This window comes from Tachyglossus aculeatus, chromosome 5, assembly GCF_015852505.1.
Source record: "Tachyglossus aculeatus isolate mTacAcu1 chromosome 5, mTacAcu1.pri, whole genome shotgun sequence".
Lineage (NCBI taxonomy): Eukaryota > Metazoa > Chordata > Mammalia > Monotremata > Tachyglossidae > Tachyglossus > Tachyglossus aculeatus.
The window spans coordinates 68,775,459-68,797,280 of NC_052070.1; the positions used below are offsets into that span (position 1 = coordinate 68,775,459).

The following is a 21,822-nucleotide window of genomic DNA, read 5'->3' on the forward strand; positions in this document are numbered from 1 at the left end:
GTCTGACCTCCTAATCTTGTATCTACCCCAGTGCTTAGTACAGTACTGGCCACATAGTAAGAGCTTAACAAATGCCACTATTATTATTATTATTTGATATGGAAATCATTGGCATATAAATGATTGTTGAAGATGAACTCAGCAAGGGAGTGGATGTTTTTTGTTTTATTTAAAAAAATTAATGGTATTAAGCACTATGTGCAGAGCACTGTATTAAGCACTTGGGAGAGTACACTGCAGCAGAATTAGCAGACGCATTCCCTGCCAAAATGAGTTTACCGTCTAGAGAGGGAGACAGATGATATGAATAAAAAAGTAATTCATAATATATACTTTAGAGACATGTACATAAATGCTGTGGGATTAGGGATGGAGTGAATATCAAGTGTCCAAAGGTCACAGATTGACATGCATAAATGACGCAGAAGGGAGAGCGAGCTGGGGAAAAGAGGGATTAATCGGAAAAGGCCTCTTGGAGGAGATGTGACCTTAATAACGCTTTGAAGGTGGAGAGAGTGGTGATCTGATGTACATGGAGGGGGGAGGGAGTTTCAGGCTAGGGGAAGGATGTGGGAAAGAGGTCAGTGATGAGATAGACAAGATAAGTGAGTAAGTTGACACTAGCGGAGCAGAGTGTGCGGGCTAGGCACACTGAGGATGGGGCAAGCTGATTGCTTTAAAATCAATGGTAAGGAGTTTCTGTTTGAAATGGAGGTGGATGAGCAGCCATGGAGGTTCTTGAGGAGTGGGAGACATGGACTGACCATTTTTGTTGATAAATGATCCATGCAACAGAGTGAAGTATGGATTGGAATGGGGAGAGACAAGAGGCTGGGTGGTCAATGAGAAGGCAGATGCAGTATTCAAAGCAATATAGGATAAGTACTTAAATCAGCATGGTAGCAGTTTGGATGGAGAGGAAAGGGTGGATTTTAACAATGTTTTGAAGGTAGAACCGACAGAATTTGGTGACAGATTGGTGACATCCCTCCCTAAAGTAAATCACCCTGCTTATGGCTTTCAAACCTTAGTCGAGGAAGAACTCTAGGAGAAGATATGTTTTTAATAGTGCTTTGAAGGTGGGGAGAGGGTATGGGCAAGGAGTTGTCAGTGAGATAGATAAGATTACCATGAGTAGGTTGGCATTGGAGGAGCGAAGCCTGAGGTGTGGGGTGTAGTGGGAAATCAGCATGGTTATGTAGGAGGGGATGGCCTAATTGAGTGCTTTAAAGTCAAATTTAAGGGGTTTCTATTTTAGGCAGCGGTGGATGGGCAGCAGTTGGAGGTTTTCGAGGAGTGGGGAGATGTTAACTGAAATTTGTTTTTGGAAAACATTTTGGGCAGCATAGTGAAATACGGACTGGAATGGGGAAAGACTTCTGGGGAAGTCTGCTAGAATGCTGATGAAGTGGTTAAGGAGGGATATGATAAATGGTTGGATCAGTGTAGTAGCAGTTTGGATGGAGAGGAAAGGGCAAATTCAAGAGATGTAAGGTATTACCGATGGGATTTGGTAATAGATTGATTATGTGGATGAATGAGGGGAGATAAGTTGAGGATAATTCCATGGTTTTGGGTTTGTGAGATATGGAGGTGACTACGGTGTCTACAGTGATGGGAAAGATGGGAGGACAGGGTTTGGGTGGGAAGATGAGGAGTTATGTTTTGGACATGTTAAGTTTGAAGTGTCAGAGGGGAAGCGGAGACAGCGGGTGTAGACAACTTGCTAAATAGCTTGGAAAGGTATGGTAGGAGGAATATGGGATGATAACTGGACACCTGAATGATGACTTGACACCTGTCCACATGTTTGGTTTTGTTGTCTGTCTCCCCCTTCTAGACTGTGAGCCCGTTGTTGGGTAGGGACCATCTCTAAATGTTCCCAACTTGTACTTCCCAAGCGCTTAGTACAGTGCTGTGCACACAGTAAGCGCTCAAATGATTGAATGAATGAATGAACTGGAGGTCAAGGGAGGTGTTTTTTGGTTCTGGGATACATGAGCATGTTTGGAAACAGGAAGAAGGCACTGGAAATTGAATGGTTGAAGAAGGTGCGAATTGATGAGATCAGAGGTGCAGGTGGAGGAGGTGGATTGTGAGAGGAAGTGGGAGATCTCTTGAGATACTGCTGGAAAGGATGTGAAAGTCGAAAAAGGGGCGAGAGGACGGTACTGGAGAGTAGTGGAAACATACCTGGTGGTTTCAGTTTTTATCTGAGAAACAGCGTGGCCTAGTGGATAGAGCACAGGCCTGGGAATCCAAAGGCCCTGGGTTCTAATCCCAGCTTTGCCACTTGTCTGTTGTGTGAACCATGGACAAGTAACTTCACTTCTCTGTGTCTTAGTTACCTCATACCTTTAAAATGGGGATTAAGACTGTGAGCCCCATGTGGGACATGGTCCATGTCCAACTTGATGAATTTGTATCTGCTCAGTGCTTAGTATAGTTCCTGGCACAAAGCAAGCACTTAACAAATACCATGACAGAAAATGAAGTATACGGCCAGGTCGTTAGGGACAAGAGATGGCAGATATTGGGAGGGCAGGAGGTTTGAGGAGGGAGTTAAATGTCTGAAAAAGCTGCTGCAGGCAGTGGGTATTGAAGTTAATTAGGTCTAGACACTGGAACCCCTGTGATGCTCATCCCAAATAAGTTTCTTAGGGAGTATTGAATTCTCTCATCTTGTTTTACGTTTCTGTTTGGTGGATTCCTCTATTTTGGCTGCAGTAAGAATATGAGCTCATTATAGTTTGGCAGCATCTCTCTAAAAACGTCTACTTCTTTGAGCACATGCATGGTAATCTTGCTTAGTTGCTTTTTTCAATTTCAGTTCAGACTACATTTCTCTCCTAAATATTTTCTAGTTCACCTTTAAGTAGGCCTGAATGATCCTATGGTTCAGGGTTTGGTGTCATTTGCTACCTATATATGGATGTCTAGGTTAAGTATTTCTAATAGGTAACATTTGTGAGCTCCTTTCCTCATTTGAATTTATTTTATTTATTGAGCATTTACTGTATGCAGAGCATTGTATTAAGAGAGTACAATACAATTGGTAGATGGGATCCCTGCCCTTGAGGAGCCGATAGTCTAGCAGTTCACAGGTAGTAAAATCAATAAAATCACAATTCTTTTCCTTCCTAGTTCTTGCATGAGCATATGGCCCTTTTGAAGACCTTTTTATTTTGTGCCAATTTGGAGATGTCTTAAGTTTTGAAATAACTGATGTGTCCTTTTTCCCTCTCCCTCCTCCCCCACTCCACTCCCTACTGACTGTCTACAGATGAATAAGCTATTGAAACAGATGCCATCTTGGAATTAGTTTTTTCCCATGATGATCTGGTTATTTATGTTCCCACATGCTTATTGAAGATTTTGGGATTAAGGTATTCAGAAATAATTTGGGATTGGGTACTTAACTGTTGTGGAAGAGACCCACATTTAGGGAAAGCTTAATTTATCACTTCATTTCTGTTACTTACACTTACATCTCAAAATGCCCATTCTTCATTGTTTCTCTTAGTACATATGCATACATGGTTATTGATTTTTAAATGGTATTTATTAAATGCTTACTATGTGCCAGGCACTTACTAAGTACTGGGATAGATACAAGGTAATCAGGTTGGGCACAGACCATCTCCCACATGGGGCTCACGGTCAGTTTCCATTGTACAGATGAGGTTACAAGACGAGCTCAAGGTCATAGCACAGTCAAATGGCGGAGCCAGGATTAGAATCCACTGTTGGTCAACTGGTTGCCTGCCCTCAAGGAATTTACAGTCTAGAGAAATTACAAGAAGGAAAATGAAGGGCAAAGCTAAGATGGTGTCCATCCTTGAAAGGGCTGTTTGAATGCTCTCCCCAATCTGGATCTCAGTGTTTGGCTCGGAGCAGGCATCACCTCCCATCCTCCTAGTCCTTCTAAATGCTCCTGCCATCATCCTGCCCCCACAGAGGGCAGAGACAGCTCCAGGCCGGAGTGTCACTGGGGACACCCTGGGCCCCTCTAAGTAAGTGCTCAAATATGATTAATAGATTTTTAAGCTCCTTGAGGGCAGGGAGCCTTTGATTCCATTGAATTGTAATCTCCTAGCCACTTAGGTAATCAAATACCATTGATTGATTGATTGGAGAGCCTAATTTGTTGCTTTCTCCATCTGACCAGCTTTGGGCAGGAGGAAGAAGATTGTTTGAAGCTGGAGTGTCCCCTCCAGGAGACCTGGGGTTCATGGGGAATTGCAGCCTGATATTGCGTTCTTGCCAAAATATATAGTGAAAACATCTGTCTCGGTACAATTGTATGTACTTTGAATTTACATGCCTTAAAAGCAGATTTCGTTTCTTATTTGGAGGCTGTTTCTCTCTGGGGAGAGAGAGTCTTCCAGCTAGTTTGAGGAGTCTATCAAACGATGCAGGGGAGAGGCCAATGCTGGCCCAGCAGGAAATGCAGCAAGAGGGAGTGGAAGTATAGGAGGGTCAAGGAGGAGCGCGGCCAGACAATCCTGGCTCCCCCTGCCAGGCTTTGCCCCTCCTTTCATAGCTGACTCTTCTGGCTGGCTTTTGTATCCGTCTGCTTACTGGTGACTTCACACCTATTCTACAGGTTCACCATTTCTACTGTTTCCCTCTACTGTAGATTTTTAATGACTGTCTGACGGTTGTGATACGTAAAGACATATCCTTGGGCTCAGTTGCTACTTGAAAAAACAGATTGAATACTGCTTGGGAACTAATTCCCTGGATCATACTTACCTGACTCTCCTGTTTTACTGTGAAAGAGGGTTCTTTGGTTCTCCAGGACAGTGTAAATTTAAAGTGGGAGAATGTGTGTTGTTTTATCAAAGAGTAAATAAAAGTTGGAAAACATTGGCCTACCCTGAAAGCAAGGCTGCAAAGGAGCAGGCAGCTATAAAGCAGCTCCAGAGTCATGAATGAACTCCTTCTTGCCAAATCCAATGACTTCTCCATCCTACTACTCAGTTTTTCTGCTGCCTTTGACACTGTGAACCACCCCCGTCTCCTTGAAACACTATCTAACCTTGGTTTCTCTGTCACTGTTAACTTATCCTTCTCCTATCTCTGGCTTCTCCTTCTGAGTCGGTCGCTTTCACAGGCTTCTCCTCTCGCTCCCACCCACTAACAGTAGGAGTTCTTCAGGACTCAGTTCTGGGTCCCCTTCTATTCCCCACCTACATGCACTCTCTTGGAGAGCACATTCATTCCCATGGATTCAAGTACCATCTCTATGCAGATGATTCCCAGATCTACCTCTCTAGTCCTGGGACCTCTCCTCTCCAGTCTTGCATTTCTTCCTGCCCTCAGGACATCTCTACTTAGATGTACCACCAACTCTTCAAATTTTACATGCCCAAAACAGAACTCCTCATCTTCCCACCTAAACCTTGTTCTGCCCTGACTTTCCTATCACCACGGATAACACCACCATCCTCTCTGTCTCACAAGCCCATACCCTTGGGTTTATCCATGACTCATCGCTCATTCAACCAACAACAATCTATAAGGAAATCCCATATTACAGATGATGAAACTGAGACACTGAAAAGTGAAGTGACTTGCCTGTGTTCACACCACAGCTAAGTTGCAGACCTGATTTTAGAACTCTAACTCCCAGGCCTGAGCTCTTTCCACTGGGTCATGTTTATCCCTTAAGGACTTTGATATCTGAGCCCCAGAGGTTAATGTCTAGCTTTCCCTGTAAACTGTAAGCTCTTAGTTTACAGGGATGATGTCTACCACTTCTACTGTGTTACACTTTCCCAAATGCTTAGTACAGTGCTTTGCACAAGTAACAGTTTAAAAAAAAACATTAATTGATGTATGAATGTGATATTAGTTTGCAGTTGAAATTTTGGAAGGTGAGATAGGAGTTTTAATGTGCACTCCTATTAGCACTGAAAATGAGGGGTGGACTTCATTTGTTGCTTCTAGGACTTGGTTTGCTCAGGATATCAATCCTAGAGCCCTTTTACGTTGTTATGCTTCAGGACATATCAGTGGAATAAGTTCCCAGTTTGTGACTTCTTTTTGTTGGCTTAGTGACTACCTAAACAGTAAATCCATGGAGGTGACCGGAAAGCTTGCCTTATCTGCTCAATAATCAAGATACCATTTGGGAAAGGATTCATTACTTTGGTTTTCAGGTTGCCTTTTTGTGTGATGGGTTGGCAGGCAGATTTGGCTAGGGGGATTCAAGGATGGAAAAGTGGAAGGTTTGCAAGGCTTTTGTCTGGATTTAGAGAGAAACTGCGAATCAAGAGAAGTACATCTCACTAACTTGTTTTAGTTTTCTGTGCTTATGTAATGGATTTGACTAATTTCAGGATTAGCTCTTAGGGATACAGGTGTAGGATCGTGCATTTTAGCTGTGTGGCCAGTTCCTCAATAACGTATGTTTTTATTACACATTTGTGAGTAAATGCTACAGAAGAATAAAGTAATGTTCTTCCCACAATGTGTGTGTACCTGAGCATGGCACGATATGGTGTCAGAAGAAACAGTTTTGTGCTTCGTGTGATATAAATGAAGGCATGCAGATGATAATGTGAGTTTTCTTTAACGTGGCAAGATCTCAGCTCTCATGTCATAGACTATAATCAGTGTGGGCAGGGAACATTTTGTACTGCACTCTCCCAAGTGCTTAGTTCAATGCTCTGCACTCAGTAAGTACTCAGTAATTATGATAGGTAGACTGATTGATAGAACTGACTGTATATGAAATCTCATGACATTTTTAGAAGTTTCAAGACTCTGGTTACTTCCACTAACCGTGTTCAGTGAAATGATATTTTTAACCTCATTTTAATCTTTTCGATGTATAATGTAAAGTTTTCAAAAAAGTATTTAAAGCCCTAAAAGAAATATTAATCAGTATCAAATTTGCCATTCCAAAATTCAATCCCTATGATATTATTTTAAAAGTACATTTTTTTGAGTGACCGCTGGAACTCAAAATTAGGGAAGCAGTCTGGTCTAGTGGACAAACCACAGGCCTGGGAGTTAGAGAACCTGAGTTCTAAATCCAGCTCTGACACTTGTCTGCTGTGTGACCTAGGGCAAGTCACTTAACTTCTCTGTGCCTCAGTTACCACATCTGTAAAATGGGGATTAAGACTGTGAGCCCTACATGGGACATGGACTGTGTCCAACTTGATTATCTTGTATCTACCACATAGTAATCTCTTAACGACTACCATTAAAAAAAAATTGAGTCCCTCTTTGTGAGATAGAGAGCAAGTTTTCTATATTATTATCAGTTCAGATTTTCGTGCCCTAAAGTTTGGCAATGACTTGGTTAAATGTTTTCCTTGTAACTAATTTGATGGGTTGCTCAAAATGAAACTTAGTTTGATTACACGTAATTTCATGAAAAAATAAAAAGGATATTTTAAACCACTCTGTCATGTTGCTGTAATTACGCCACTATCCAATCTGGTAAATTAATTCAGTCCTGGATGGGTGCCCAGTGATGAGAGTATTGTGTATTTTGCTGAATTTTGACGTTATTGAGATAAATGTAGTCTTTTCACAATTCTGCTAAATAATTAATTCCTCCAGTGTATAAACATAAAGTTAGGAAACAAAAACCTGCCTGTTGCATTTCAGAGGTAGACATGCATAGCCTGTTCAGTGAGATCACTTTTATATCCATCTTGACTCTGTCACAGTGTTTTCTCATGTTTTAAACAAAAGTCAAATATTCCCACAACGCTGAGTGTTAGTGTCGTGAACTCTTGTCATTTCAGAGGCTTATTGGGCCGAGACCATTTGTATAAGAGGAGGTGTAGTTTTGCGTCATGCAATTGCGATCTTGGGCTAGTTCTCCTGGCTTCATCTGGGAAGGTTCGAGCCAGGGTAATGTTGAACCATGTAACGGACCAGTTGGCGAAAAAATTACTTCCAGAAAGCCAAACTGTTCTCTATCCAGACATGGGAATACTGACTTAATGCTAGACAGCCTGAGGAGTACAGAGAGCAGAGTCAAAACCTACATGTTGTCTTCATCGACTTCATAAAGACTTCCAACCCAGTGGATTGTGGACACCACCAGGCTGTCCTTCGCAAGTTTCACTGTCATGAAAAGTTAATTAACCGTCAGACTTTTGGGCCAAAGATGCTTCCCCACCCACCCTCTGATGTCACATGGCAAAAAAATAGAGTAATTTTCACCATAATATATAATGCTCCACCCTAAGCCTAGCACCACAGCTTCTGGTCCAATGGGACCCTGGTGTGGTTTGAAGTTTAAAGCTGTTTAAAAAATTCTGCTTTTTCCCAAGAAAGCAAAAATCCAAGTGTGATCCACAGTCTTTCCCTAGTCATCTGGCCTTTTCTCATGATTAGGTTTTTCACACACTGGGTAAAGCATAGCAGCAGTCTACCGAATCGGATATCCCTAAGTCTAGCTCTCCAACCACCAGCTCAACCCCCACATGACCTTTTTGCAACATCTTTCTGCTCCATAATCCTTCTCAGCTCATGATGCAGGGAAAAACTTCCTACCTGTGCCCTCTTTTACTCCTCTTCTCTCGCCTCAGGCCCTCTTTGAAACCCTGACCAGGTAATTGGCTCAGGATAAGGCGATAACACTGGGTAAGCAAGGGAGACAACTCCCCTGAATTTGCATCACTTCCTGCCCCTTCCTCAGTCCCCTACTCCTTTCCCCCCTGCCCCCAGGCAACAAACATTTTGCCCATGTGGTTGCAATAATGTGTGTTGCCCTCCTGACTGGCCCTCCACTACCGCCCCTGGTGAGTAAGAGTTTATCCATTACCTTGTCAGCTCGCATTTGCTTGCTAAAAGCAGAAATTTTTCTTCAGCTAAGCAAAGGATCCGACACTTCAGAGTCCATTTAAGAACAGCATTTGTACACATCATTGCTTTCAAGGAAAGTATTTAGGGAAGCAGTGTAGCCTTCTGGAAATAGCCTGGATCAGAGGTCAGAGCACCTGAGTTCTAATCCTGGCTCAGCCACTTGCCTGATGTGTGATTTTGGGCAAGTTGCTTTATAATAATAATAATGATGATGGCATTTATTAAGCACTTACTATGTGCAGAGCACTGTTCTAAGCGCTGGGGGGGATACAAGGTGATCAAGTTGTCCCACATGAGGCTCACGGTGTTCATCCCCAGTTTACAGATGAGGTCACTGAGGCTCAGAGAAGTGAAGTGACTTGCCCAAGTTCACACAGCAGACATGTGGCAGAGTCGGGATTCGAACCCATGACCTCTGACTCCAAAGCCTGGGCTCTTTCCACTGAGCCATGCTGCTTCTTTATGGCTCTATGCCTCATTTTCTTCATCTGTAAAATGAGGTTCAATACCTGTTCTCCCCACTATTTAGACTGTGAGCCTGAGCTTATTATCTTGTATTTACCCCAGTGCTAAGTACTCTGCTTGGCCTATAGTAAGTGCTTGGGAGTCGAAGGTCGTGGGTTCTAATCCCGGCTCCGCCACTTGTCTGCTATGTGACGTTAGGCAAGTCACTTGATTTATCTGTGCCTCATCTGTGCCTACAGTTACCTCATCTGTAAAATGGGGATTAAGACTGTGAGCCCCACGTGGGACAACCTGCTTTCCTTGTATGTACCACAGTGCTTAGAACAGTGCTTGGCACATAGTAAGCACTTAACAAATACCATCATTATTATGAGAAGCAGCATGGCTCAATGGAAGGGGCATGGGCTTGGGAGTCAGAGGTCATGGGTTCTAATCCTGGCTCTGCCACTTGTCAACTGTGTGACTTTGGGCAAGTCACTTAACTTATTTGTGACTCAGTTACCTCATCTGGAAAATGGGGATTAAGACTGAGCCCCATGTGGGACAACCTGATTACCTTGTATCTCCCCTCCAGTACTTAGAACAGTGCTTGGCACATAGTAAGCACTTAACAAATACCATCATTATTAAGTGCTTAAAAATACCACAAAATTGGTAATTATTATTATTCCCATAGTGTAAATATGATGAAAACATTTCTTCCTCCACCCTGATTGCTTTCAGGAGGATTCAGTAGTATCATCATAATCATTAGTAGTAGTAGTAGTAGTATTTATGGTACTTGTAAGTGCATACTCTTTGCTAAGAATTTGGTTAAATCCCCTTCCTCTTTTCCTCCAGTCCTTATAAACCACAGCAAAACAACTTTGTGAGTCTGCATTTTCATCTGATTAAAAAAAATGTTGAGAACATAAATTGGGTCTTTTTCTGTTAGCTTTGGTTTTGCCCAAGGCAGATATTTATTTATTACTAATATTTACTGAATAGCTTTGGGTATCTCATTATACTAGATATTGGCCATACAGTTCCCTGAGTTCTCTCAAATGTGTAGTGAAATCAGGGATAACTGTCTGAAAGGTCACTGTGCTCTCCATCTTCCAAGCTGTACTAAAATTGTAACTTCTCTAAGAAGGCTTCGCTGACTAACCTCTCATTTCTCCACCCTATTCTTCCTCCCTTTCTATGCTGTCTGTGCATTTAAGCATTAAGCATCTTGACAGTCATCCCACCCCTGGTCCCATGGCACTTAGATACCTATCATTACACTTTGCCACTTCCCCAACTGTAATTTATTTTAATGTCTGTCTCCCATTCTAAACTGTAAGCTCCTTTAGAATAGGATTGTCTCAGCCAATTTAATTGCACTTTCTGATGCTCTTAGTACAGTGCTCTGCATACACTAAGTGCTCAATAAATACTATTGATTAATTGACATACTGAGGGGAATATTGAGGACAGCTCCCCTCCAATCCCTACCAAATGACCCATATTTAAATATTGTTCTGCTTCATTGTTGGGTTGTTGTGGGGAGGAGTTGGATGCTGATGAGCCTATTTTCCTACATAGTAGGAGCTCTGGATTTAGATGAGGTGAGGAGAAATTTGACACTTTTGACTATAAGGTGCTATGGCTATGTGCATTTCAAAAATCCAAGCTCTCTCCATTCCTCATGTCATGGAAAATTGAAGACTCCCTGCCCTGTCTTAAATGTTTCCTGGAAACTAATGACTTATCTTTTTTTATGTTTTTCAGCTCTTCTAAGGGGAGCTCTCAAATCACCTGCAACAATGGTGGCCCTGTCGTTGAAGATTTGTGTCCGCCACTGTAATGTGGTGAAGACGATGCAATTCGAACCCTCCACTGCAGTTTACGATGCTTGTCGAGTTATTCGAGAGAGGGTACCTGAAGCTCAGACTGGCCAAGGTAGGCTCCAGAGTCACTTGTTGGGACCAGTGTATTGCTTATTTCCCCTATCCACCCTCCCCTCTGCATTGACTATACACTTGGCTGTGTAGCTCTTGAGCATTTTGATACCTACCCCAGCCCCACAGTACTTACGCACATATCCTCTACTATTGCTCTTATCTGCAGTTTCCTTTCATTCATTCAATCATATTTATTGAGCACTTATTGTTACAGAGCACTGTACTAATGCCTCTCTCCCCGTAGCCCGTAAATTCCTTGCGGCTGGGACTGTGACTGCCAGTCTTTTGTATTGTGCTTAGTTCTGTTCTCCGCATGTAGTGAAGTGCTCAGTCAATCAGTTCAGTTGTGTGCAGAGCACTGTACTAAGTGCTCAATAAATACTACTGAGTGGTAGCTGAGGAAATGGAGGCAGAATCAAGTTATTTTTTTCCCCAGTTTATAAGTAAGTTTGAGGCCAGGATGGCAAACTCAACCACCTTGCCTTTGCAGTCAGAATCCTGTTGTTAACTGCCCACTCAAATTCCTGATGATGGATGAAAAATCAACCCATCTAATAGGCACTGGAATCTGTATTTTGAGAGGAACATGACACCTAGATAAAATGACTGTATGCTTCAGACTGGCTGATAGCCCTACTAAGCAGCTCTCATAGTGGTCTCCTTTGTGAGAGAAGTCTAATTGGACTCTGTGGAATTCCTGTGATGGAATTCTCTGGACTGGAGAGGTCCTTCCCTGAATGGTAGCAAAGCGAATTAAGATGATTTTATTGAGAGGAAGTGGGGACAGGATCACGATCCGGCATTTCAGCTTTTCACGCTCTTTAGCATCTTAGCTAGATCTTGGTTTTAGTGTAGTTGGTATTTCAGTATTTTCAGCTCTTGGGTTCATTACATGTTCACTCAATTTAGTCACCAAGTAACTTACCTTGATGAATAAGTTAATGGACCAGTTCCTGTCAGCCTGCCTAGACTACTCCTTGGTTAGAAGTGCTTTTGAATAGGTTGCTGTTCAAGCTATTTGTTTCCCTACTATTTCAAATGCCAGACACTTCTAGATAGTAACCTCCTCCATTAGACTATAAACTCTTTGAGGAAAGCTCTTGAGGGCAGGGGGAAGGGATCTTGTTTATCAACTGTATTGTATTGTACTCTGCCAGCAGCGTGGCCTAGTGGAACATGGGTCAAGGAGTTGGAAGGACCTGGGTTCTAATCCCGGTTCTGCCAATTGCTTGTTATGTGACCTTGGGCAAGTCACTTAGCTTCTCTTTGGCTCAGTTTCCTCAACTGTAAAATGAGGATACCTGTTCTCCCTCCTTAGACTATGAGCCCCATGTGGGATAAGGACTTTTTCCAACCTAGTTATCCTGTACGTACCCCGGTGCTGAGAACAGCGTTTGACACATAGTAAGCCCTTAACAAATACCATTAAAAAAGGGCTTAATACAGTGTTTTAATAATGATAATAATGATGGCATTTATTAAGCGCTTACTATGTGCAAAGCACTGTTCTAAGCACTGGAGAGGTTACAAGGTGATCAGGTTGTCCCATGGGGGGCTCACAGTCTTAATCCCCATTTTACAGATGAGGTGACTGAGGCCCAGAGAAGTTAAGTGACTTGCCCAAAGTCACACAGCTGGCAATTGGCAGAGCTGGGATTTGAACCCATGACCTCTGACTCCAAAGCCCATGCTGTTTCCACTGAACCACGCTGCATTTTATGAACCGTCTTTCCCACGTCCTCCCTCTTCGTAGCTGACAGACTCCCATTTTCCCCAGTCTTCCAAGCCATCCCAAAATCATATCTCCTTCAGGAGGCTTTTCAATCAGTGGTGTGTATTGAGCACTTGTTATGTGCAGAGCACTGTACTAAGCACTTGGGAGAGTACAATACAACAGAATTAGCAGATACGCTCCCTGCCCATAGCGAGCTTATAGTATTTCCCAGCTAGCGCCTTATTTCCCCTACTTGCTCTCTCTTTTGCACTGCCTCTGTACGTGGATCTGTACCCTTTAAGCACTTGATGTCCACCTCATAGCACTTAAATACGCATCCTTATATCCTGTCTTTCCCCCACCTTTGATTCATTTTAACGTCTGTCTCCCGCTCTAGAATGTAAACCCATGCCCCCCTTCCATCCTGTTTCCCACTCGCAGCCCCAATGTGAGGTTATCAAAGCGACTCCTACAGCTGTCTCCTCCTCTAGACTATAAGCTTGTGGTGGGCAGGGAGCATGTCTGCTAATTCTGTTGTGCTCTGCTCTCCCAAGCACTTAGTACAGTGCTGTGCACATAGCAAGTGCTCAGTAAATATGATTGATTAATCCTAGGCCTTTTTTTTTTTTACCCCATAAGTGCTCCTGCATGTACCCCCTTCTAGAGCCATGGAAGAGTGAGAGCTTACTGTGAGGTCTCCAGGCTGGAGGAACCTCCAATAGCCAATTCCCCAGACTTCCCCTCTAGTTGACTTCAGTATAGTCCTCTGTAAACAATAAACTCTCAATAAATTCCATTAATTGATTTTTATTGACTCTCCAGGGCACAGTAAAGACTGAGTGAAGCCAGTAAATGGGGACTGTTGGCTGTTGTCCATGACCAGCCTTTCCTTCCCACATCCTGGTTTCCTAATGCTGGGCAATTTGATTTTTCCACCTCAACAATACCAGCAGTGGCAGGACAAGGACCCTGCTGTTGAAACTCAGAATCTTCTATGAATCACTGGTATTTTTTGAGCACTTACTGTGTGCAGAGCACTATACTAAGCCCTTGGGAGAGTACAGTAAAGTTGGTAGATCTGATCCCTGTCTTCAAGGAATTTACAGTCCAGAGCTGTACAGTCCTCTCGCATAAGACTCTTATTTTTAGAAAAGGTTTTGCTATCAACTACTGAGGGCTTTTTCTCCAAATCCGTTTTCATCATTGATTAAGATTACTGAGTCCATTTGCCTTGGTGGAAATCAATGGTCCCCGCCTTTGTTTCTGTTTCTCTCCCTGCCCCCTTCCTCAAAGCTTTGAAATAGAAAGAAAATATTGGCAGACAACTAGTGTTCAAGGCACTCTCCATGGTTTGAGAAATTTTTTGGCTGAAAATCAAACAGATGAAAATCCCTAAAATCTCCCCTGCTCCTCTCCAGTTCCTCCCTCTCTTCTCCTCCGCCCTCTCCAACTTCCTATATTCCCTGCAGTAACCCAAGAAGAGATCTTTCTCCTCCTCGCTGAATTCTCTCCCTCCTTTCTCTCCCCATTCCAGTCCATACTTCACTCTGCTGCACAGATCATTTTTATTAAGAAAAAAAAGTGTTAATCCATGTTTTCCCACTCCTCAAGAACATCCATTGGCTGCCCATCCACCTACGCATCAAACAGATACACCTTACCATTGGCTTTTAAGCACTCTATCATCTTGTCCCATTCTACCTCACCTCACTGTTCTCTTACTCCAACCCAGCCCACACACTCTGCTCCTCTAGGGTCAGCTTACTTGCTGTGCCCTGATCTCGTCTATCTCACTGCCAACCCCTTTCTCACGTTCTTCCTATGTCCCGTAACTCTCGTCCCATCTATATACCCCAGACCACCACCCTCCCCACCTTCCAAGTATTATTAAGTTCACAACTCTTCGAAAGGCATTCCCTGATTTCCTCTGTTCCCTTTCCCTTTTCCATCATCTGTGCACTTGAATCTGTGATCTTTGGGCATTGATAGTCATCCCATCCTCAACCCCACAGCTCTTATCTACATATCTTTTTATATTACCATTATTCATATTAGTGTCTTTTTCCCCCTCTAGATTGTAAGCTCATTGTGGCCAGGGAAGATGCCTGCCAACTCTTTTGTATGGTACTCTCCCAAGTGCTTAGTATAGTGCTCTACACATAGAAAGCGCCCAGTAAATATCACTGATTGACTGACTGATGAAGCCCAAGCATCTTCAGAACAGGAGCTGTGTCTGGGTAATAAAGAACTTTACCCTAAAAGATCATTTTATCCTTTCGTCTTAAGGAATAAAATACATTTACATGAAACCCTAGCTACAGATTGAGTATGAAAATAAAACTGTACTATCCACCCACCTGCTCCAAAATTGAATTGCCCAATCCTCTCTTCCATTCCACTTCCCACTGCCTCAGCTCCAAAGGAAGGTTATTTAAGGAGGCTGCTTCAGCACTCTTGGAGATCCTAGATCTTTCTTACCTCCTGGGGGCTCCTGCACTATCCCCTTACCCCCTTATATACCCAATTGGGATCCTGGAAGAGAGAGCAGCACTAAGCTCTCGAACTAGATGATGATAATGATGGTATTTGTTAAGCGTTTACTATGTGCAAAGCACTGTTCTAAGCGCTGGGGGGGTACAAGGTGATCAGGTTATCCCATGTGGGGCTCACAGTCTTAATCCCATTTTACAGATGAGGTAACTGAGGCACAGAGAAGTTAAGTAGCTTGCCCAAGTTCCCACAGCTGACAAGTGGCGGAGCCGGGATTCGAACCCATGACCTCTGATTCCAAAGCCTGTGCTCTTTCCACTGAGCCACGCTACTTACGAGGACTGTTGCCTGGAGGCATCTCCAGTAGCCATTTCCCTGAGTTTCCGGTCTGGTTGACCTTCTTGCTTGCAGGGTCAGTGCTGTTCACCGTGACCCAGTAACTCTTCAAAAGTTCACTCAAGCACTTGTTCTATTTTTGGTAGCCTGTGGCTTGAAGAGACTCACTCTTCTAAATAACACTTGAAGTGGAAGCAGAAAGGGGGTGGACTATTTTACTTGCAGGCTTGGATTTAACCCTTTCATCTCTAACTGCCCCCAGATGCTCTAAACCCCTCATTTTATTCATCACTTCAGGTTGGCAGTATACATTTTTAGTTGTAATGAAAGATCAATTGCCACGTTTAGGCTTTGGCTCTGCGGTGAAGTCTGCTTGCATTAGCCGTTTGACTTTTTGTGTTGAATGGTTACATTAGAGGAGGTAATGGACCTGCAACAAATAGAACGAAGTTTGATTATTTGGGTCGTAGGGCAATAGATCGGTGAAAATTAAAGCCCCAGTCCCAGCCGTGCATTATTAGCTTTGGTAGTTATCTGGTGCTATGGAATCCTAGCATTTTTGATAATGTGAACCAGCAGGGATGTATAATTCCATGGCATGAGGGAACAGCTGCTCGAATCCATTGCTGAGAGGTCACGGGGGCCAGGGATAGAACAGTTGGGGGTCTAGACAGCTGTGGAAGTACCAAGGGTGGTATTGTCACCGCTTAGCCTGGTGGTTTCACAGTCCTACTTAATCTGGGAGCCCCATATAGGACTGAGACCGTGTCCGACCTGATTAACTTTTATCTACCTCGGTGCTTAGAACAGTGCCTGGCATTGAGTAAGGGATTAAGAAATATAATAATGATAAAAAATAATACTAATGAGGGCTTGCATCCTGTATCAACTTCTCCTCTTCTCAAGTACTCATAGAATATGAAAGTTTTCTTTCCAAGACCAAATTGTTTACCTGTACTAATTGTTAATGTAGATCGTAGCTTTGCTCCCTAATTCTTTTAGAAAGCATTCTTTGAACTTTTGCTTGTAACTTAATAACTACACTTTCATGGCTGCTCATCCGTAGTTTAAAGTGCCACTAGTGCTATCCTCCGAGGGCCCTGCTCTCTGCAGACCAAGCCAGAAATTTTTCAGCGATCACAGTGATTTATGCTAAGACCCTTACCAAGTTAGCACAGAACCCGTGCCCATCCGTTCCATCTTTGAGCAGGATCTCCCAGTGGCTTGATTCCTCTCTAATGGTGTATCATAGCTTTCTTTTTTTGTTTTTTCCTTCCTCAGCCTCTGACTATGGATTGTTCCTGTCCGATGATGATCCTCGGAAAGGCATCTGGTTGGAAGCTGGCAGGACGCTGGATTACTACATGTTGCGGAATGGGGTATGCGGTTGGCCTGGTTTTTTCAGATCTCACGTTGCTGTATATCTTCCCCCAGCCCCGGGATGATGTAATGAAAACAAGCATTCTTTTACTTGGGGGGGACGAAGTATCCCAGCTCTGCCACTTGTCTGCTGTGAGACCTTGGGCAAGGTGAAGTGGGATTTGAACCCAGGTTCCCTACTCCTAGGCCCGTACTCTTTTCATTTGGTCACATGGGTGGTCAATTCCTTGTGCATGAAGTGGACAAATTTGAAATGAACACAGTTGAATGAAAGCTCAACAAATGATGAAAATGTTGCAGATAAGCAGCGTCCTGTAGGAACCGAAAGAAGAGGTACTAATGATGGTAATGTGATTTATGAAAGCATACTCCCTAATCCTCAAAGCGATTTTAATCCTTGTTTGGGCATTGCATGTCAAACCTCTTCATTGCCATGGAAACCATATACCACTTTTTCGAGTCAATTAAGAATTGAAGATAAGATTTTCCTTCCTTCACTCCATACAGTCATTGTAGCTTAAAACAGCTAATCGGAGGCTATCTACCATTGCAATACCCCCCCAATCACATTAATGTGTCGTTGCTCTAATAGCCTCTTAGAGAATTTCATTTTAAGATGCAGCATCTGATGTGGATCTGTAATTCGGGAATCAGCACGGCCTAGTGGAAAGAGCATTGGCTTGGGAGTCAGAGGGCTTGGGTTCTAGTTCTGCCAATGCCCCTGGTCTGCTATGTGACCTTGGACGAGGCACTTCACCTCTCTGAGCCTCAGTTCCAAGAGAACCACTTCCACCTGTGGCAGCCCTGTTTAGCAGCTTTTGATGCAGTCAACCACCTTCCAGTAGGTCACAAGTCTTACACTGGCATCGTGGGAGTTTGCATTCGTGGCTGGCAGTAAATCAGCAAGCGGCCCCGTGGAGCTGCTTGCAAGTCAGTAGTCCACACCCCTGCCCCCCAATGCATCTCTGGTGCCAAGCACTTGCACCATTAACATTTCATCAGAGCGTTGGGATGTGAAAATTGCTACTTAAAAAAAAACCTGTCAGGATTAAATAGTCAATTATTTTTATTCTTTAGTAGAGTAATTATTGACTATTTCTGTCAGACGGATGTTATATGGAAGGTTCAGTAAGAGCTTGGAGACCAATGGTTTCACAGGTTAGGGGATTTATTTGTGTGAACTTTGGGGGCAAAACTTGGTAACCCTGTTTTAACTGCTCCAAAGTACCTCTTCATGTAGGGATGGCTGATGTGTTATAAATGTATGTTTTGTGCTCTAGGATATTTTGGAATATAAAAAGAAGCAGAGACCTCAGAAAATACGGATGCTTGATGGAGCGGTGAAAACAGTGATGGTGGATGATTCTAAAACGGTTGGGGAACTTCTGGTTACCATTTGCAGCAGGATAGGTAAGACTCTATCTGTCCGAACCTTGTCTGGGCCTCAGTATGTGATGGTAGTCATTCTTGGATTTGGGCCAGGGTGACCTGTCTTAATATATTCATGAAATAATTTGGACTTAAATGTGTGGAGATATGGTGCTGAATAAATGGAGAACTGGATTTACAGCCAGCAATAGGCTTACCCACAGCTCCTTTTCACTTATTTAGAAATACATTTGCATTTATCTGCTCTTTAATCTTTTGATATTGCTAACTAGAGCTTTTTGATCACTAGCATCCTTATAACTTGGCTTTGTAAGCACTGAAATATTGTTTGTCTTTTAACCCTGAAGATTTCCTTTAACTTTGGGAGATGTGATTGAGAACCAGACAGATGCTTTTAAGCAAAAGGAAAATGAATCGATATTGGAACATCAAATGCTTTGTACTGTGCTCTGCACACAGGCGCTCAGTAAATTCCATTTTATTGATCAGCCTAGCTGCAACTGCCTTTTGGGACTGGAGGAGGGGGCCGTTCTTTGGAGAGGGTCAAATGGATCAAGAGTAACAACAGGCCCAAAGTTTTCTATATCAAGGGGATGGGAGAGTAAGGAAGAAAGTGTTCTGGGAATCAGAGCAGAGCCTGGGGAAAACTGCATTTACTCATCTGGCTCTGCCTTCCCTTGGGGAGTAGCACCAGGGATTTGTGATGTTATAGGAGGCAACCAAATGGAATTCCCCATTCCAGGAGCCAGAGAAACAATCCTGGGGGCCTGATTTGATTCTTCTATGTATGCCAAGAACACTTACCCCTCTATTTAGAGAAGCAGCGTGACTCAGTGGAAAGAGCACGGGCTTGAGAGTAAGAGGTCATGGGTTCAAATCCCGGCTCCGCCAATTGTCAGCTGTGTGACTTTGGGCAAGCCACTTAACTTCTCTGGGCCGCAGTTACCTCATCTATATAATGGAGAATAAGACTGTGAGCCCCATGTGGGACAACCTGATCACCTTGTATCCTCCCCAGCACTTAGGACAGTGCTTTACACATGGTAAGCACTTAACAAATACCATTATTATTATGATTACTATTATTACTCTGCATCGTCTCTCTGCTTCATCAGGTTTTACCCAGAGAGCTATACTTGACCGTTTCCTATAGAAGTTCAGCAGAGTTCAGAACAGTATGTGCCAACACCTGTGCTAAGCTAGCAGAGAAGCCTTAGTTTGTGGCCCTCCTGCCCCCCATCTCAAGTCTGGATAGGATGAGTGAAATCAAAATCAAACTTAGATGGAATTGTACATCTTTCTGGTACACAAAGGAGCTCCATTTTTGCAGAGTTGTAGTAATAATTAATGGGTTTCTGCTGAATGCAGTGTACATCACGTGCTGTGGTTGGGGATTGCTCCACATTTTAGAGGATGTCTCCATGCCCGAAAGTCTGAATGGGCAGCAGAAGAGAGCCCGGAGCTCATGTCCAATCCTACAGTGCCACTACCCTGCATCGGTAGGCTTGTACAGGTCTCCACTTGTCTTCTGTCTTCAATCCCTTCGGCCTTCAAGGAGTCCTGCTAGCCACTATTAATTGACCTAAGAGATTAGGATTGATCTCATTTCGAGACTGGGAAGCTAAAGTGCCTGAATGCCTCCTAACCTTAATACTGGAAGGGGCACCTGAGTGTGAGATAACCAAGCAGTGTTGTTTATGTCCTAAATGAGGTGCCACTGTCATCAAAAGTATCAATTTAAAACCTATGGTATGTAAAGCACTAAATTAAGTGTTAGGAAGAGTCCAGTGGGGGTAAAAGACACAGTCCTTTCTCTCAAAAAATTCACTGTTTAGGGGAGATGGACACAGCACTATTTACAGACATAGAGTATATACACACATGTGTATAAAGTTATCCAAGTGCCCGTGTCTGCTTCAGTGCTAAGGGATATATGGATGGGTATTACCTGAGGAGAAGAAAATCAATCCAGGATGCTTCCTAGATGAGGTGGGATTTCAGGGGGATTTTAAAGGTGGGGGAGAGTTATGGACTGAGAGATTAAAGAGAAAGGGGTTGCAAGAAGTTGGGGAGGGCTTTAGCAAGAGGCCAGATGGAGGAGAGGAGAAAGCCATTGACAGGGAGAATGTTTGCTTTGAAGGAGCATAGAGTACAGACAAAGAGGCAAGATACCAAAGTAGAGTTGGTGGGAAGCATTGAAACCAGTTTTCTGGAGTTATTTCTTGACAGGAGAAATAGCACTACTATTGCGATTGCAGTCTCTGTGACTTTTGATGGAGTCCCTAGACGTTCTAAACTCAAGGGCAGGAGTTGACCACAGTTTATTTCTGAAAATGCTCTGTGTGTAATCCTTAGGGATAACCAATTATGAAGAGTACTCGTTAATCCAAGAAATCATTGAAGAAAAGAAAGAAGAAGGAACAGGCACACTGAAGAAAGACAGAACGTTACTAAGGGATGAACGAAAAATGGAGAAGCTGAAAGCCAAGCTGCACACTGATGATGACTGTGAGTACATTCATTCACTCTCTCTCTCTTTTTCTCTCTCTCTGCAAGATTTGTAGGCAAGAAGAGAGTTGGTCCGATTCACTCCTGGAAAAAAGATCATGTTGCTGCTTCCCTTGAAATTGGGGCCATCTAATAGAAAATAACTGCTATCAATCAGTTGCATTTATTAACTGTTTATTCTTCATTCATACACTCAGTTGTATTTATTGAGCTCTAACTGTGTGCAGAGCACTATACTAAGCACTTGGGAAAATACAATACAACAATAAACAGTGACATCCCCTGCCCCAACAAGTTTACAGTGTAGAGTCGGGGAGACAGACATCAATACAAAAAAATAAAATTACAGATATGTACATAAGTGCTATAGGGCTGGGAGGGGGGATGAACATAAGTGCTGCAGGGCTGGGAGGCGGGAAGAACAAAGGGAGCAAGTCAGGGTGACACAGAAGGGAGTGGGAGGGAGATGAGGAAGAGTGGGGCTTAATCTGTGAAGGCCTCTTGGAGATGTGCCTTCAATAAGGCTTTGAAGGCACTGTTATATGCAGATCTCTGTACTCAGTGTTTGGGGAGAGTGCAATAGTTATGAGTGTACATGATCCTTGTCCACAAGTAGCTTACAATCTAGTGTGGAATCAGACACATCAATAAATTATAGATAGGAGGAAGTAGTTCATTCATTCAATCGTATTTATTGAGCGCTTACTATGTGCAGAGCACTGTACTAAGCACTTGGGAAGTACAAGTTGGCAACATAGAGACGGTCCCTACCCAACAATG

At 43.2% G+C, this 21,822-nt stretch overlaps 1 protein-coding gene across 2 annotated transcripts in view; it reads left to right on the forward strand.

Moving 5' to 3' along the window:
* TLN2 (talin 2) overlaps positions 1-21,822 on the forward strand; it is a 664,294-nt gene that overhangs the window by 430,027 nt on the left and 212,445 nt on the right. For both annotated transcript variants that reach the window (XM_038746479.1, XM_038746480.1), the window contains 4 exons: positions 11,053-11,223; positions 17,047-17,144; positions 18,426-18,555; positions 20,890-21,042. In XM_038746479.1, the coding sequence (XP_038602407.1) occupies positions 11,088-11,223; positions 17,047-17,144; positions 18,426-18,555; positions 20,890-21,042 (517 nt within the window). In that variant the 5' untranslated portion in view covers positions 11,053-11,087. The remainder of the gene's footprint in view (positions 1-11,052; positions 11,224-17,046; positions 17,145-18,425; positions 18,556-20,889; positions 21,043-21,822) is intronic.